The following is a 15599-nucleotide window of genomic DNA, read 5'->3' as shown; positions in this document are numbered from 1 at the left end:
AATGTAAGGAAACGTAAATGTTTATAAGATATACAGTGATAAACCAAAAAACACTTTAAAAAAACACCCCGACAGCTGAATATTCAAGGACACGGAGGTATTGGTAGAGAGAAGGATGACGGCTAAATTTATACTCCATGAAGAACACTCTCAATCACTGGATAGCTCAACTTACCGATCATTCAATCATTCAATCAATAAACCTTTTTTTCCTCTCGGGAGTACATCATTTCCAGTGTAGCCGAGCATTTACAATTTAAAAGGGACTGACAACATTGAGTAAGAAAATAGAATTAATAAAAAAATAATAAAAAAAAAAAAAAAATATATATATATATATATATATATATATATATATATATATATATATATATATATATATATAAAATCAATGCCAGGCTGATTTGCCCCTGTATATAATAAAATATTTTTAAGACCACCAGAGACAGAATTATGAAAATATGAAAATTGCAAAAAGTACACAACAACAATGTTAAATTCAAAGGATTTACAGTAAGATTTAAAGGCCTTTTTTAGGGCAAATAAATGACAAGACTTGATAAGACATCCGCAAACCGTGAATAGGTGTCTATACACAGGAACGTTGCTATAGCCCCTTTTTAGGGATGTTTTAATTGTTTTTACAGAAGTGTCTCTCTATGTTAAAAATATTCAAATCTTAAAGTATACTACAATAAAAGAATTTTAGTAACAAAATCAATCTCCCCACGCAGCGCGAAAGATCTGATCCACTTTGTCTCGGAGCCGCGTCAAGAAAAATGCATACACGCACGCAAAATTAAACAGCGCTTTTTTTAGCTAATGATCCAGGCTGTCCAGCATTTAGACTGGAGTGAGTTAGGCTAGCTGTGGTGCTGTTGGTCAGTTTGTGTGTTTATAATAAATACTGTGTATTGTACTGCCTGTATGTGTATCAGCTAATTGATGCTACATAATAATAGAATATGATGAGATAAGTTGACACTCATAATGTGCGTGGGGCTTGCCAATGAGTTTGGATATTGAATAGATTTTCCAAAGTAAAGAGCCAGATTAATAATTTAATGAAGTTTTCTAAGCGACTGAAGTAAATATAATATAATAATAAATATAAATATAATAAATATGTAACTTGTAAGTCTGTCTGTAAATGACATTATTTGTTTCCTTATGGAAATAGAAAAATTACCGGATCTGCTGAAGCATAAAAACTAATATTAATAATATTATGCTTAAACAACAACAAAACAATAATATTCATAGTAAATTAAGAATAATTTACATCTTATAATAATAATAATAATAATAATAATAATAATAATAATAATAATAATAATAATATAATTATAATATATAATTTTATATAATATAATATATATATATATATATATATATATATATATATATATATATATATATATATATATATATATATATATAATATATTGTAATTATACTGTATAATTATAATATTTTAATAAGAATAAAAATAAGAAGAATCAGCTTCCTAATATAATTTGTAACTAATTTAATAAATTAATAAATTCATTTATTGAAACCCTGATGTTTTTGCAACAATATGGTTCTTCATGTGTGATATACTGACAAGGTGATGTGATTTCCGTCTGGATAAAAAAAAAAGTGGGGAGCTGCACAGCATTTTGCTTTCACCTAAACCTAGAGTTTATTTTTACATTGATACAGCATAAATATTAGACTAATAAAAGGCATGAGCACCAGCGGGAATGTCTATAGATGGTATATTGTTAATTGTGTCTAAAAAACTGTGTCTGAAGAGCTCAGGAGCTCGGATCTGCAGTGAATTGCTTTAGACTGAGTCTCTCTGTAAGAGCATTGGCTGAACAGAGTTTAAATGTATTGGCTTTCAAAACTGGAAGGTGGAGCTCATTATCTTATTATTAAACGCCGCTTTTTACGCCGCTTTTTACGGCGTCAAGAGAGACACTAAAACGCCGCTTTTTACGCCGTCTCATTGCACTGAGACGGCGCTCTGTACGGCGCGCCAAAAGGGTCGAAAAACGCCGTGGGAAACGGCGTCTTCTGTGCTTTTAGCGGCATTTTTAACGGCGTCGTGAAATCATACGGCGTATATTACGGCGTAAAACCCACACAGAACGGCGTATTTTACGCCGTTCTTTTCTATAAAAGGCGTCTGGTCCAGGCGTTTTTGGGCCTTTTGGCGTTCCATATGTTCACACCCAGGAGGCTGTGCTTGCTCAGTGCGCAGTCTCAAAACAGTCAACAAAGAGAGTTGCGCAACCCTAGGCTTGTAAATACAGGTGGCTTGATTACACAGTGATTAGATGTGAAAAGGCTCCAACTTTGGCCCATATTTCAATTAATTACACATAAAGAAAAGGACTGGAAAAACCTGAGCGAAAAGTCAAGTTAGAAGCATTTAATGGCTTCTAATCTTGATCATACATGGTCATATGCTGAGGAACAGGTGGCATTTATCTGCATTAATTTACACAACTGTTGCCTAATTGGGAATAGCCACAGAAAAAAACTTAAATATGCACCAAAATATACATTTAAACTGAAAGATTTGCTCAACCAAAGAAAAATGCTTTTTTCCAGGTACATTAAATGTCTAAAGACCTTTCAACAGATCATAGTCAGAGCTGGAAAAGGCAAGTACCATTATTGCATGGTAACTATGCTGTACAAAATGATAAGATGTATGGTTTTCGTACAATTGTCATATGAAATTTTCCCATAGGAATGAATGGGGTCCCATTCATGGAGCAACTACTTGTTAAAAGTTTGGACACCCCGGAACCCCAGCTAGCGCTCCAGTACTGTGTGGGTATGGAGGAACTTATGGATGAAGCAGCTAGGTTACTTGTTGCCTGTGCTGTAAACCTCAGACAACCCTGAGAGCCTCATCCCCAAGCTGTGATTTGATCTACACTAATCTGGGACAAAGGAAATGGGGCGTGTTCACACCCAGGAGGCTGTGCTTGCTCTCAAACCAGCTAACAAAGAGAGTTGCGCAACCCTAGGCTTATGACTACAGGCTTGATTATACTGTTATTAGATGTGAAAAGGCTCCAACTTTGGCATGGACATCAATAAATTTCATGTAAAGGAAAGTACCTGAAAATCTTGAGCCAAGGTTACTTGCTCGCAAGTTAAGTTAGAAGCATTTACGGACACAAAAGCACAGTATATACTTAAAGTGAAAGATTTGCTCAACCAAAGAAAGAGAAATGCTTTTTTTCAGGTACATTAAATGTCTAGACCTTTTGAAAGACCTTTCAACAGATCATAGCCAGAGCTGGAAAAGGCAATGAACCCTAAACACATGGGGATGAAATCAAATAAAAACGTACCTGCTATTTTTGCTATACTGCTATACTCATCATATGTTAACATCTCCTCCATTTCGAAAAGAGCTGTGTGAGCAATGTACAGCAGCATGTTCTCCACTCGCTCTATGAAGTTCATCTGATCTGTAAGATGTCCCTGGGCACCTCCAGCGGGTACATACGAAAATGGAACCGGCGGCTGACCACATAGTCTTTCCACAGTGTATGCTGTAGAGAGTCGAAGACACACTACACGGGGCAGGCCAAGGATCTCAATCAAAAGATCACTGCACGGCACCACTGGATCGTACAGAACCGTGTCAAAGCGTGACTCCCTAAGCGAAGCTATAAGCTCTTCATTAAGCATTCCTTCACATACTTCATTAAGATAGCGCTCGTGATCAGTCGTAATTTTCCATAGCAAGGACGTTTTCCGTATGTTGCTCATGATGTCACTCATCAAGACATTCAAGAACGTCTGCAACATGTCCTCTACTTCTTGCCGCTCCATGCTGATCTTAAAAACAATGTTTCTGAACTTCTCCTTTCCTGATAGTTTGATCGAAGGTGAGGAGCTGTGGGTAAGAACAGTCACTCAGTGATTCCGAGCGACCAGTTCATCCACAATTGCACGCATGTAGATCCAGTGGCTGTATTCACCAGGAAGCACCAGAATATTTCCACTGAGAGTAATTTCAGACCTACACAGCAGCAGAGCTACCAAGAGATATCTGGGTACCATTGTATTAAACTAACGAATAGCTAGATTACTTGTTGCGTCTATTGTCAACCTCAGACAACCCTGAAAGCCTCATCTCCAATCTGGGACAAAAAAGTGCGCAGTGTTAACAAACCCAAGGCTTATGACTACAGGTGTACAGCTTGACTTGATTACGCTGTGATTGGATGTAAAAAGGCAACATCTTTGCAAGCATCTAGCAACCACTTAGCAACACTATAACAACACCTTAGCAACCACCTAGCAACTGCTTAGCAACATCATAGTAACCTGCACAAGGAACCTTTTTGCAGCAACGTGCAAACACATTATAACCCGATTTATTCAAATACGTTACTTAGCAACCACCTATCAACACCTTAGCAAGCATCTAGCAAACACTTAGCAACACCTTAGGAACCACCTAGCAACTGCTTAGCAACATCATAGTAACCTGCGCACGGAACCCTTTCGCAGCAACGTGCAAACACATTATAACCCGATTTATGCAAATACGTTGCTTAGCAACCACCAGCCAACACCTTAGCAAGCATCTAGCAACCACTTAGCAACACCATAGCAACACCTTAGCAACCACCTAGCAACTGCTTAGCAACATCATAGTAACCATCACAGACACTACAGCAATGCCTTTGCAAACACCTAGCAACTACTTGCAACGCCTTAGCAACCACTTAAAAAACACCTAGCAACCACAACAGATACCACAGAAACACCTTAGCAACCACCTTGCAACCAAATAGAAACAACGTAGCAACCACTAAAGTGAATGGTGGGAGACATATTAGCTGTGCCACAATCTTGCGTTTCCTTCAGAAAATGCACTTTTCTAGTTTACCTTGAACTTCTAAATGTACATCATTATTTTAAGTCGCTCTGGACAAAAGCGTCTGCCAAGTGTAATGTAATGTAATGTAATCATAGTCAAATACCCTTATTGCATGACCAAAATAAAACCAATTCAAAACCTACCTGCTATTTTGGTGTAATATTTATCAAATGTTAGCATCATCGACGGTTTAAAAACTGCTGTGAGGGAAACGTACAGCAGCATGTTCTCCACCCGCTCCATGAAGCTCATCTGATCTGTGAGATGTCCCTGGGCACCTCCAGCAGGCACATACGAAGGTGGAGCTGGCAGCTGACCGCACAGTCTTTCCATATTGTATACAAAAGAGAGACGAACAGACACCACATGGGGCACGCCAAGGGTCTCAGCCAAAATATCACTGCAGTGTGAAATGGGATCATACAGAACTGCGTCAAAGTTAGATTTTCTGAGTAAATCTAGGAGCTCTTTATTATGCACTCCATCACATACGACCTCGGCATAGCGCTGCATATCCGTCCACACGTTCCAGAACAGGATCATCATCCGAATCCCAGTAAAGCCCTCATTCATCCAAGTGTTGAAGAGGTCATGCCAGAAGGCTTGAACGTCTTGTCGCTCCATGTCGACCTTAAAAACAATGGATTTGAAGGAATCCTCCAGTGAGAGCTTGACCGAAGCTGAGGCACTGTGGGTCAGAACGGTCACGCTGTGGTTCCGAGCCACCAGCTCATCCACGATAGAGCGCATGTTAAGCCAGTGGCTGAATTCGCCAGGAAACACCAGAATGTTTCCACTGAGAGCTATTTCAGACCCACACAGCAGCAAAGCTACCAAGGGGAGCAAAAATCTGCAGATCATTGTATCCAACTAAAGAGCAGCTAGGCTATAAGTTATATGTGTTGCCTGTGGCGTAAACCTCTCATGTCCCTGAAAGCTTCATCAATGAACTTTGATTTAAGCTGCACTGAACTGGGACAAAGGAGATCAGTCAATAATAAAAAATAAATAAAACTTGCGCAACGCAATGCTTGTGACTACAGGTGCATGGTGTGATTTGATTACCCTGTGATTTGCTTGGTCAAAATACAGTGATATAAAAGAGGTTTGGCCGCTGATAATTTTCAGGATTTTCGTTTATAAATCACTGGTTGTTTGGATCAGCAATTTCAGTTAAATATAGCATATAGCAGATGAACACAGTGATTTTTGAGAAGTGAAATAAAGTTTATAGGATTTACAGAAAGTGTGCAGTAATTCTTTAAACAAAATTTGACTTTTATACATTCAGCACTAATCATTGGAACACATAAATATTGTTTAACCCCTTAACAGGCCTCCGAGTGGGCCACATCACTTCTAGGGTGATGTCGATCAGCACAAGGTGTCTGTGAGCTGATGTATCAGAACCGAGTTGCTGCGCTTTTCTAAGAGTGCGCTGTGATGATACTCAGTAATGTTGCATCAGCAGCAGTTTAAAAAGAGGCAGAGTCTGACTTCACGTGTGTCGGAGGAGGCATGTGTCTTCACCCTCTTGGTGTTGGGGCATCACTAGTGATAGGGGTCCTAGTGAGTGAGTTGGGTAACTGGCGGAGTAAATTAAAATATATATATATATAAATAATAATAATAATTAAAAATATACAAAACCTTTTTTTTTCTACAGTAAAATAAATTATTTACATTCTAAAGTCCTATAAAAGACTTGGACAAGTTGTTTGGCCACTCTCTACTCCATGTAATAATTTCAGATCAGTAACAGGAATCAACCCCAAATTCTTAAATTTGACATAGAAACTAGTCAACCGTAGCAAAACAAAAAAACGAATGGTTTGAAGGACATGAAATGTATGATTTGCTCAAGAAAACGGCAATTTTATTATTTTTATTTATATATTTTCACAGTTGCAGATTTACTTTAATTTTTTTTCATTACAAAGTAACGTTTCTTATCAATCACAAAACCTTTTTATGTACTCCTTGAATAGAAATCCTCAAAATATAGGCGTGCTATATCAGGCAGAGAATTAAGAAAAATGTCTGCCAGTTAAGGGGTTAAATAATTATTGCACACTTTCTATAAACTTCATTTCACTTCTCAAAAAATCACTGTGTTCGTCTGCTATATGATATATTTAACTGAAAATGCTGATCCTAACAACCAATGATTTATAAAAAAGTAAAATCATGAAAATTATCATGCCCAAACTTTTTTATACCACTGTACGCTACAAAAACCTTTTCACAACCTTTTTTTTTTTTTAGCTAAGTGCTAGCTCTTTCCCCATTCAGAGTTGAGTAATATCAGCCTGTAGCTTGCGGCTAACCCCAGCTACTCTTGCTGGAGCAGCATTAGCATTATCTGCTAGCCGCTCTAGCGCTTTTGATTAATTATCAGAGGTGAGTATTATTGGCCTGTAGCTTGCTGCTAACCCTGGCTAGCACTGCTGGAGCAGCATTAGCATTACCCGCTAGCCGCTCTAGCGCTTTTGATTAATTATCAGAGGTGAGTATTATTGGCCTGTAATGTGTTGTTAGCACTGCTGGAGCAGCATTAGCATTAGCTGCTAACTGCACTAGCTCCTTTATGTTTACAGTGTTAAAACAAGCTACATGGGACTAACTACTAGCTAATATTGCCATGGCTTACCGGAACACTCTTTACACTAACTGCTTAAACACCTGATTCCACATCACAACCAGAGCTGGAAAACTCAAGTAGCCCCATTTCATAGGGACAAAACTAAAAAGCTTACCTGTAATTTTGGTGTAATACTTATCAACTGTAAACATCACTTGCAGTTTGAAAAGTGTAGTGTGAGCAATGTACAGCAGCATGTTCTCCACTCGTTCCATGAAGTTCATCTGATCTGTGAGATGGCCCTGGGTGGATCCAGCAGGAACATACGAGAAAGGTACCGGCAGTTGACCGCATAATCTCTCTAAAGTGTATGCCGTAGTGAGTCGAAGAGACGCCACATGGGGCACGCCTAGAGTCTCTGCCAAAAGATCACTGCACGGCACCACTGGATCGTACAGAACTGCGTCGAAGTTTGACTCCCGAAGTGACCTTAGGCGCTCTTCATTAAGCAGCATTCCTTCACACACTGCCTCCAGATAGCGCTCATGTTCAGACATCATGTTCCAAAACAAGGAAAAAGCCCGTAGTCCAGTGATAGTGTCGTTCATCGAGGCATCCATGAAGTTCTGCAGCGTGTTCTGTACTTCTTGTTGCTCCATGTTGATCTTAAATACGACGTTTCTGAAGTTCTCCTTTTGCGAGAATTTGATTGAAGGTGAGGCGCTGTGGGTAAGAACAGTCACGCGGTGGTTCCGAGTGACCAGTCCGTCCACGATTGCCCGCATGTTGCGCCAGTGACTGTAGTCTGCAGGAAGCGCCAGAATATTTCCAGCTAGAGATATTCCAAACCCACATAGCAGCAAAGCTACGAAGAGGAGCACACACCTGTGCATCATTGTCTTGTACTTCTTGTCTGTAACGTTAACCTCGACAAGGTTTCCTGAACCGTGATTTAAGCTACACTGAACTGAGACAAAGGAGATGGGGCGGGTGCACACTCACCAGACTCCAGTCTGTGTTTGCTCAGTGCCCAATCTCTAATCAGGCAATAAGTAAACATGTGCAGTCCAAGGCTCATGCCTACAAATCTGATGCATAATTTGATTACACTGCGATTAGAGCTGCTGAAAGGCACCATTACTGGTGCTGATATCAAAAATTCACCACGCACAGTAAACTAAACTGGAACCAAGGTTACTGGCTCAAAAGTCAAGTGTCTACAACTAATCTTATTTTTCCTTTCTGTGATTTAAAAATATGCATGGTCAGATGCTAAGGATCAGGAGAAGTAAACTAAATGTATTTTTACCTACATTGTAAATGAATACTGAAGTGATCCAGACTATGAAGGAACACATAAGGAATCATGTGGTGACTTAAAAGTGTTAAACAAACCAAAAATACTTATCTGAGGTGCTTTTTTCAGTGCAGGTCATTTTTTCTTTACTTAGTTGAGTAGTTCTTGCTTCTCATAATCTGGATTAGAACATTACTCAAATATTCATCATTCACTGTATATCTGTAACTCTACCTCTTCACTACTTTACAACTGATGCTCTCAAACGTTTTAAGAGGCAATAATTAACTCTTGATGAGTTCAGCACAGCTGTTAACTGAAAGCCTGAATTCCAGGTGACTCTACCTCATAAAGCTGATTGAGAAAATCCCACCAAGATGTGCAAAACGAGAAAGAATCTAAAGTATTTAACATATTCTGCTTTGTTAAACCAAATTTTTGTTCCCCCCCGGCTAGCACTGCTGAAGCAGCATTAGCATTATCCGCTAACCATGTTATGTTCTTGCCCTTTCGCTGTTCAAGCTATGTGGGATGAACTGCTAGCTAATATCGCCCACTGAGGGTTCCTTAGTGTATTTTTGTCAGGCAGATCTGTGTAGATTAAAGAATTAAAGAAAATGTTTTTTTTTAAGAATTACAGTTTTGTGTACTTGGCTTAGCTTAGCTTTACAGGTCTCTGCACCTGCTGAATTAGAAGGAAAACATGGTGACACCCCTGTTCCTTACTAGCGTTGCATAATGCCTGAAAATAGACCAGAAAATAGACGTTTATCGATAACGTGCCTTATAATTCCCTGTGCCTTATAGTGCAAAAAACACTTTAGTCTACAATGCAGAATTTTTTTTTAAATAATAAAAAAACACTGAATTTAAAAAGTGTCTAATTTTTGACACTTTTTGACTAACAAATCACAGCTAGCGCTAAAAAAGTTAGTTACTTCCACTGCAGTTGGACAAAATCACATAAACCTACCTGTTATTTTGGTGTAATACTGTCCGAATGTAAACATCACCTGCAGGGTTAAAACTGATGTGTGGCCAATGTACAGCAGCATGTTCTCCACCCGCTCCATAAAGTTCATTTGATCACTGAGATGTCCCTGGGCACCTCCAGCGGGCACATACGATGGTGGGGCTGGCAACTGACCGCATAGTCTCTCCACGGTGTAGGCAAAACTGATCCGAAAAGACACTATATGGGGCAGGCCGAGGGTATCTGCCAACAGATCACTGCACGGCATCACAGGATCGTACAGAACTAGATCAAAGTTTGATTCCTTAAGTGAAGCTATGAGCTCTTGGTTAAGGAGCATTCCATTACACACTGTTTCAAGATAGTCCCCATAATCAGACATCATTTTCCAAGTCAAGGACATTGCCTGGAACCCAGTGACAGTCTCATTCAACCAAGTACTGATGAAGTTCTGCCACATGGCCTGCACAGCTTGCTCGTCCATGTCGATCTTAAAAACAACGTACCTGAAGTTCTCCTTCTGCCAGTGCTTGACTGAAGGTGTGGCGCTGTGCGTGAGAACAGCCACGCTGTGGTTCCGAGCCACCAGTTCATCCACAATTGCACGCATGTTAATCCAGTGGCTGAATTCTCCAGGAAGTAGAAGAATATTCCCACCAAGAGCTATTTCAGATCCACACAGCAGCAGCAAAGCTACCAAGGGGAGCACACAGTTGGGAACCATTGTATCAAAACCTACCACACAACCTGTACACAGTCAACCTCGCATTCCTGAAAACTGAACTCGGCTTTAAGTTACACAGAACTGGAACAAAGGGGGTGGGATCACTGAATGTTCAGCAGATTGTGTTTGCTCAGTGTACAGCCCCTTATCAGTCAATGAACTCGCACGACTCCTAAAGATTATAGCTTTGCAGTACAGCAGGATTTCTTCTAAACCAGTGGTTCTCACACATTTTAGACTACGTACCACCCACACTCAAACTAATAAAACAAAGTACCACCTTTAAGTCGTCCACAAGAACATTTACAAGCAAATTAGGGGTGAAAGATGCAGACAAATAATGCAATTTGTAATAATGCTGTTGGATATCCAGATGTTAATGAGAAACACAATTGATTAATGCATTAAATTCCAATCGAAATGCTGCAAAATGACAAAAATTATGATCATTTTATTCGACAGTGACAATATATCATTGTCTCCAATGAAACTTGGCAATTTTTTCTTTTTAATATAATTTTATTTAATTTTTTTTCCCATTTTCTCCCCAATTGTTGCACAGCCAATTACCCAACCCACTCATTAGGACTCCCCCCATCACTAGTGACGGCCCAACACACCAGGAGGGTGAATGCCTCCTCCGATACATGTGAAGTCAGCCACCACCTCTTTTTGAGCTGCTGCTGATGCAGCATTGCTGAGTAGCATCACAGCGCACTCGGAGTAAAGCACAGCGACTCGGTTCTGATACATCAGCTCACAGATGCCCTTTGCTGTGGGCATCACCCTTTAGTGATGTGGGGAGAGGCAAATTCTTAAGATCCAGAGATTTGGACATTCCCTGGTACCTACATGCATTTGTGTGTATAATCTTTTGTTTTTGATGCATTTAAAAAAAATATCTGATGGTGTACCACCTTGTGTGCTTCACGTACCAACAGTGGTAAAAGTAACACAGTTTGAGAATCTGTGTTCTAAACAATTGTTTTTATCTGGAGATCATGGGTATGAAAAAAAACTCAAAAGTGAGGGATAAAGCCAAGCCTGAGCTACACAGAATTCTAAAAAGAGGTTCTCTAATGATAGTAAAAACAGTATAGTCTAGGGCTACGCTTAATATCCTTAGTACGGAAAACAACCCCCAAACATAACCTAACATCAGTTAGGTGAAGGACGCTGTAGAGTAAATCTAAAGCTTAAATCAACAAAACTATAATCTTACAAGTAATCTGTCAACTAATCCAGCACTCCTTGAGGCCTGAAGACAGTAAGAAGATGGATCAAGCGGAACTGATTAGTGATTGGAGCTAAAGTCTGCTGTAAGGTAGCTTACAGCTCTTGAAAAAACAAGAGACCACTTAAAATTGTGAGTTTCTTTGATTTTACCAAATTGAAAACCTCTGGAATATAATCAAGAGGAAGATGGATGTTCACAAACCATCAAACCAAACTGAACTGCTTGAATTTTTGTTTTGCACCAGGAGTGGCATAAAGTTATCCAAAAGCAGCATGATGCCAAGATGCATTAAAACTGTGATAAAAAACAGGGTTATTCCATCAAATATTGATTTATGAACTCTTAAAACTCTTTATGAATATGAACTTGTTTTCTTTGCATTATTTAAGGTCTGCCATTTAGTCAGCCATTTCTCATTTTCTGCAAATAAATGCTCTAAATTACAATATTTTTATTAGGAATTTGGGGGAAATATTGTCTGTAGTTTATAGAATAAAACAACAATGTTCAATTAAACTCAAACATAAACCTCAAGCAAAATCAGAGAAACTGATTCAGAAATTAAGGGAACCCTAAAGACTCCTACCTGACATTTTGGTGTAATGCTTATCATATGTCAGTATCACTTGCAGTCTGAAGATTGTTGTGTGGACAATGTATAAAATCATGTTCTCCAATCGCTCCATGAAGTTCATCTTATCAGTCAGATGCCCTTGGATGGCAGCCGCAGGCACATACGAAGGTGGAGCTGGCATTTGTCCGCACAATCTCTCCAAAGTGTACGTAAAACTGAGTCGAAGAGACACTACGTGAGGCACCCCGAGTGTCTCTGCCAGCAAATCGCTGCACATCATCATGGGATCGTACAGAACTGCATCAAAGTTTGACTTTTTAAGTGATGCTATAAGCTCTTGGTTGAGGAACATTCCTTCACACATTGCCTGAAGATAATGCTCAAATCCAGTCATCATGTTCCAAAACAAGGACACCATCTGAATCCTGGTGACCTCCTTACTCATCCACGAATCGATAAAGTTCATCCACAGATTGATTGCATCTTGCTGATCCATGTTGATCTTAAAAACAATGTATTTGAAGTTCTCTTTCTGTGAGTAGTTGATTGTAGGTGAGGCGCTGTGAGCAAGAACAGTTACGCTGTTATTTCGAGCCAGCAGTTCATCCACGATTGAGCGCATGTTGATCCAGTGGCTGTATTCACCAGGAAGCACCAGAACGTTTCCACCAAATGTTATTTCAGACCCACACAGCAGCAGTAAAGCTGCGAGGGGAAGCAAATGTCTGAATTTCATTCTACCAAACCTACGAATAGCTCTGTTACTCTGTTGTTGCCTCTACTATCAACTACTCACGTCCCTGAAAAAGCCTTGTGCCTGAACTCTGGTTTACGTGCCACTGAACTGGGACAGAGGAGAAGAGTCAATAATAAAACTTGCATAACCCACAACATCTGACTACAGGTGTACAATAACACTGTGATTATCTCAATGAATTACACAACCAAACACAGAAAACTGAACTTAAATCAAGGGTACTTGCTCAAAAGTCAAATGTCAAGTGTCTACAGTCCCTCAAATACTGTCTTGTTCTTTGTTTCTGCAACTAGAGGGCACACATGATCCTAAATTAAGGATCAGGAGAACTAATTTCAGAAGAGACATCATACAGCTCTGGAAAAAAATAAAAGACTTCCTTAAAAAGTATGAGTTTCTTTGATTTTACCAAATAAAAAAAAACCTCTGGAATATAATCAAGAGGAAGATGGATGATCACAAGCCATCAAACCACCAAACTGAACTGCTTGAATTTTTGCAGCAGGAGTAAAGGCATAAAGTTATCCAAAAGCAGTGTGTAAGACTGGTGGAGGAGAACATGATGCCAAGATGCATGAAAACTCTGATTAAAAACCAGGGTTATCCAACTAAATATTAATTTCTGGTCTCTTTAAATCTCTTTTATCTCTTTTCTTTCTTCCTTCCTTCCACATACAAGAAAAACAGTTTATCTGTTGTTTTTGTAACTGCTGTTCTGCTCTCTTTGTTGTTGTTTGTTAATATCTTGCTTTTATTTGCTATATTTTGTCTTTTTTGGTCTTTTTGTCCTATCATTTTTTCTCCTATTTATTTTTTCTCCCCCCCCTCCCCCCCTCATTGTTGCCTGTTGTTATGCTTATATTTTTATATCTCTAATACAACTCTGTATTATCACTAATAAAGTGATAATACAGCCAGTGGCTGAATTCTCCTGGCCAGATCAGGATCTTTCCTGTGCTTACAGACAGTGGATCCTGGCCCAGACTGAGCAGAAGCAGAAGGTAGAATGCAGCTCTTGTGAACACAGCCATGTTGGCGAGCTCAATGATCCTGCTCAGAGCACAGGTTGAACCTCAATAGCACAAATTGCACAATCCTCCACACAGAACAGACTGACCTTTACACCTGACTCACACTGAGTATGTGAAGGTTTTTTTGGAAATCTGCTCTGGATCTCTTAATTAATGACAAAATAATGTTCAGAATAAACTATAGACAACCTCTAACACAGTAATCATATAATCATATTCATTACCCATTTTCACTCGATATATTAACAGATTACAACGTTTCAGGGAAAATTTCTCCTGGCCAGATGAGGATCTTCCCTGCGCTCACAGACAGTGGATCCTGGCTCAAGCCGAGCAGAAGCAGAAAGCTAAAAGCAGCTCTCGTGAACACAGCCATGCTGGAGATTGTAGCGAGTGAGCTCAGCACAAGGGTTGAACCTCAAAAGCTCACTGCTAAGTGCAAATTGCACAATCCTCCACACAGAACAGACTGACCTTTATATCCTGAGCTTTTACAACATTGTTTTCCTGTTTAAGGACTTGTAAGGTTGTACTAGTGCCAAGTATAAAAAAAGTGCATCCGTCCTTAAACACTGTAATATACCAAAGAGTTTTCAACATGACAGAACTGTAATAACCCAACTTGAACCATTGGAACTGCACTGGTGAAAGTGCACTGCACTGAGGGAAACAACAGCAGAACATCTGTAAGACTTTAGCATGCATGCTATTGACAACCGAACTCTGAATCCTCTTATTATAGAAGCCATTATTTTTCAAGAGGGACAAAGTATATGAAGCAGGGGCATCTGCTTGTTCCATGTTTCTCCTCAAATCAAGGGTTCTAAAAAGAGAAGGCTTTCAACTAAAGACATTTAGCATAAAGAGCATTATTAAAGTCTGATGTTGAAGAATGTTGAGTAGTGCTTAGATCAGGCCCAAAATATCCAGCCTGCCCCGGCCCGAGCCTGACCCAACCCTCCCCGTACACTGTCATTATTCGCCCAAGCCCGATTTAAACCTGACAGTAGAGTGTTAAAACTGAGATTTAAAAAAAAACATTTTGAGCAGTTTGAATGAGTGAAATCTGTTTAGAATGAATGTTAATTAACATTGCAACACTGAAGAAGCATAGACCTATTAAGAAAAAATGATCTCCAAATGATTAAAAAACTAGAACAATGCAAATGATCCACAAAATATAGTAAATATTAGTAAATTAGGCTACAAGAATGATGTTTGAATGATGAGCTTATAGTTTATGTGCAAAAACACACACACAAAAGAACAGTAATGAGGCAAGCGAGTAATGCGGACAAGTGGAGTGTGCACTGTGCACTTGTGCAACTTTTTATTTTTTTAAAACACAGTTTGATTTGTTACTTTGCTATATTGTGATTATTACGCCATAGCTTTAAATATGTAAAATAAAAATAGCATTAAAAAACAGACGCCTACATCACAGACTATTTTCTTGAGCCCAACCTTCGGGCAGAGAATCTAATATGTTATGTTTTTTTATATCATTTTATTTCTATTTTTTTTA

The 15599-nt window shown here is 39.1% G+C and overlaps 2 protein-coding genes across 22 annotated transcripts in view; both read right to left on the bottom strand.

Moving 5' to 3' along the window:
* ugt2a5 (UDP glucuronosyltransferase 2 family, polypeptide A5) overlaps window positions 1–15599 on the bottom strand; it is an 85352-nt gene that overhangs the window by 48564 nt on the left and 21189 nt on the right. The window contains exons 1-2 of one of the 21 annotated variants that reach the window (XM_022665811.2): window positions 9885–10543; window positions 5044–5170 (exon numbers count right to left, since the gene is read on the bottom strand). The exons of 9 other annotated variants lie outside the window; for them this stretch is intronic. In XM_022665811.2, coding sequence (XP_022521532.2) covers window positions 5044–5170; window positions 9885–10475 — 718 coding nt within the window. In that variant the 5' untranslated portion in view covers window positions 10476–10543. Of the gene's footprint in view, window positions 1–5043; window positions 5846–7656; window positions 8793–9751; window positions 10576–12298; window positions 13130–15599 lie in introns of those variants that run through there. 11 more of the 21 variants (XM_049466395.1, XM_049465815.1, XM_049465629.1 and 8 more) reach the window with 11 other exon arrangements.
* Window positions 2158–5037, bottom strand: LOC125782437 (UDP-glucuronosyltransferase 2A1-like). The gene is made up of 2 exons (XM_049466484.1): window positions 3279–5037; window positions 2158–2622 (listed from the first exon to the last, which is right to left on the bottom strand). Exons 1-2 carry the CDS (start codon window positions 3841–3843, stop codon window positions 2615–2617), a joined length of 573 nt encoding a protein of 190 aa, XP_049322441.1. The 5' UTR covers window positions 3844–5037; the 3' UTR covers window positions 2158–2614.

The sequence above is a fragment of the Astyanax mexicanus genome, chromosome 1, assembly GCF_023375975.1.
Source record: "Astyanax mexicanus isolate ESR-SI-001 chromosome 1, AstMex3_surface, whole genome shotgun sequence".
Lineage (NCBI taxonomy): Eukaryota > Metazoa > Chordata > Actinopteri > Characiformes > Acestrorhamphidae > Astyanax > Astyanax mexicanus.
Note: the sequence above shows the minus strand (reverse complement) of the source record. Positions and strands in the feature narration are given on the sequence as shown.

Bases quoted from the DNA above. Each gene is read 5' to 3' on its own strand.
- LOC125782437 (XM_049466484.1), bottom strand. From the start codon at position 3,843: ATGGAGCGGCAAGAAGTAGAGGACATGTTGCAGACGTTCTTGAATGTC.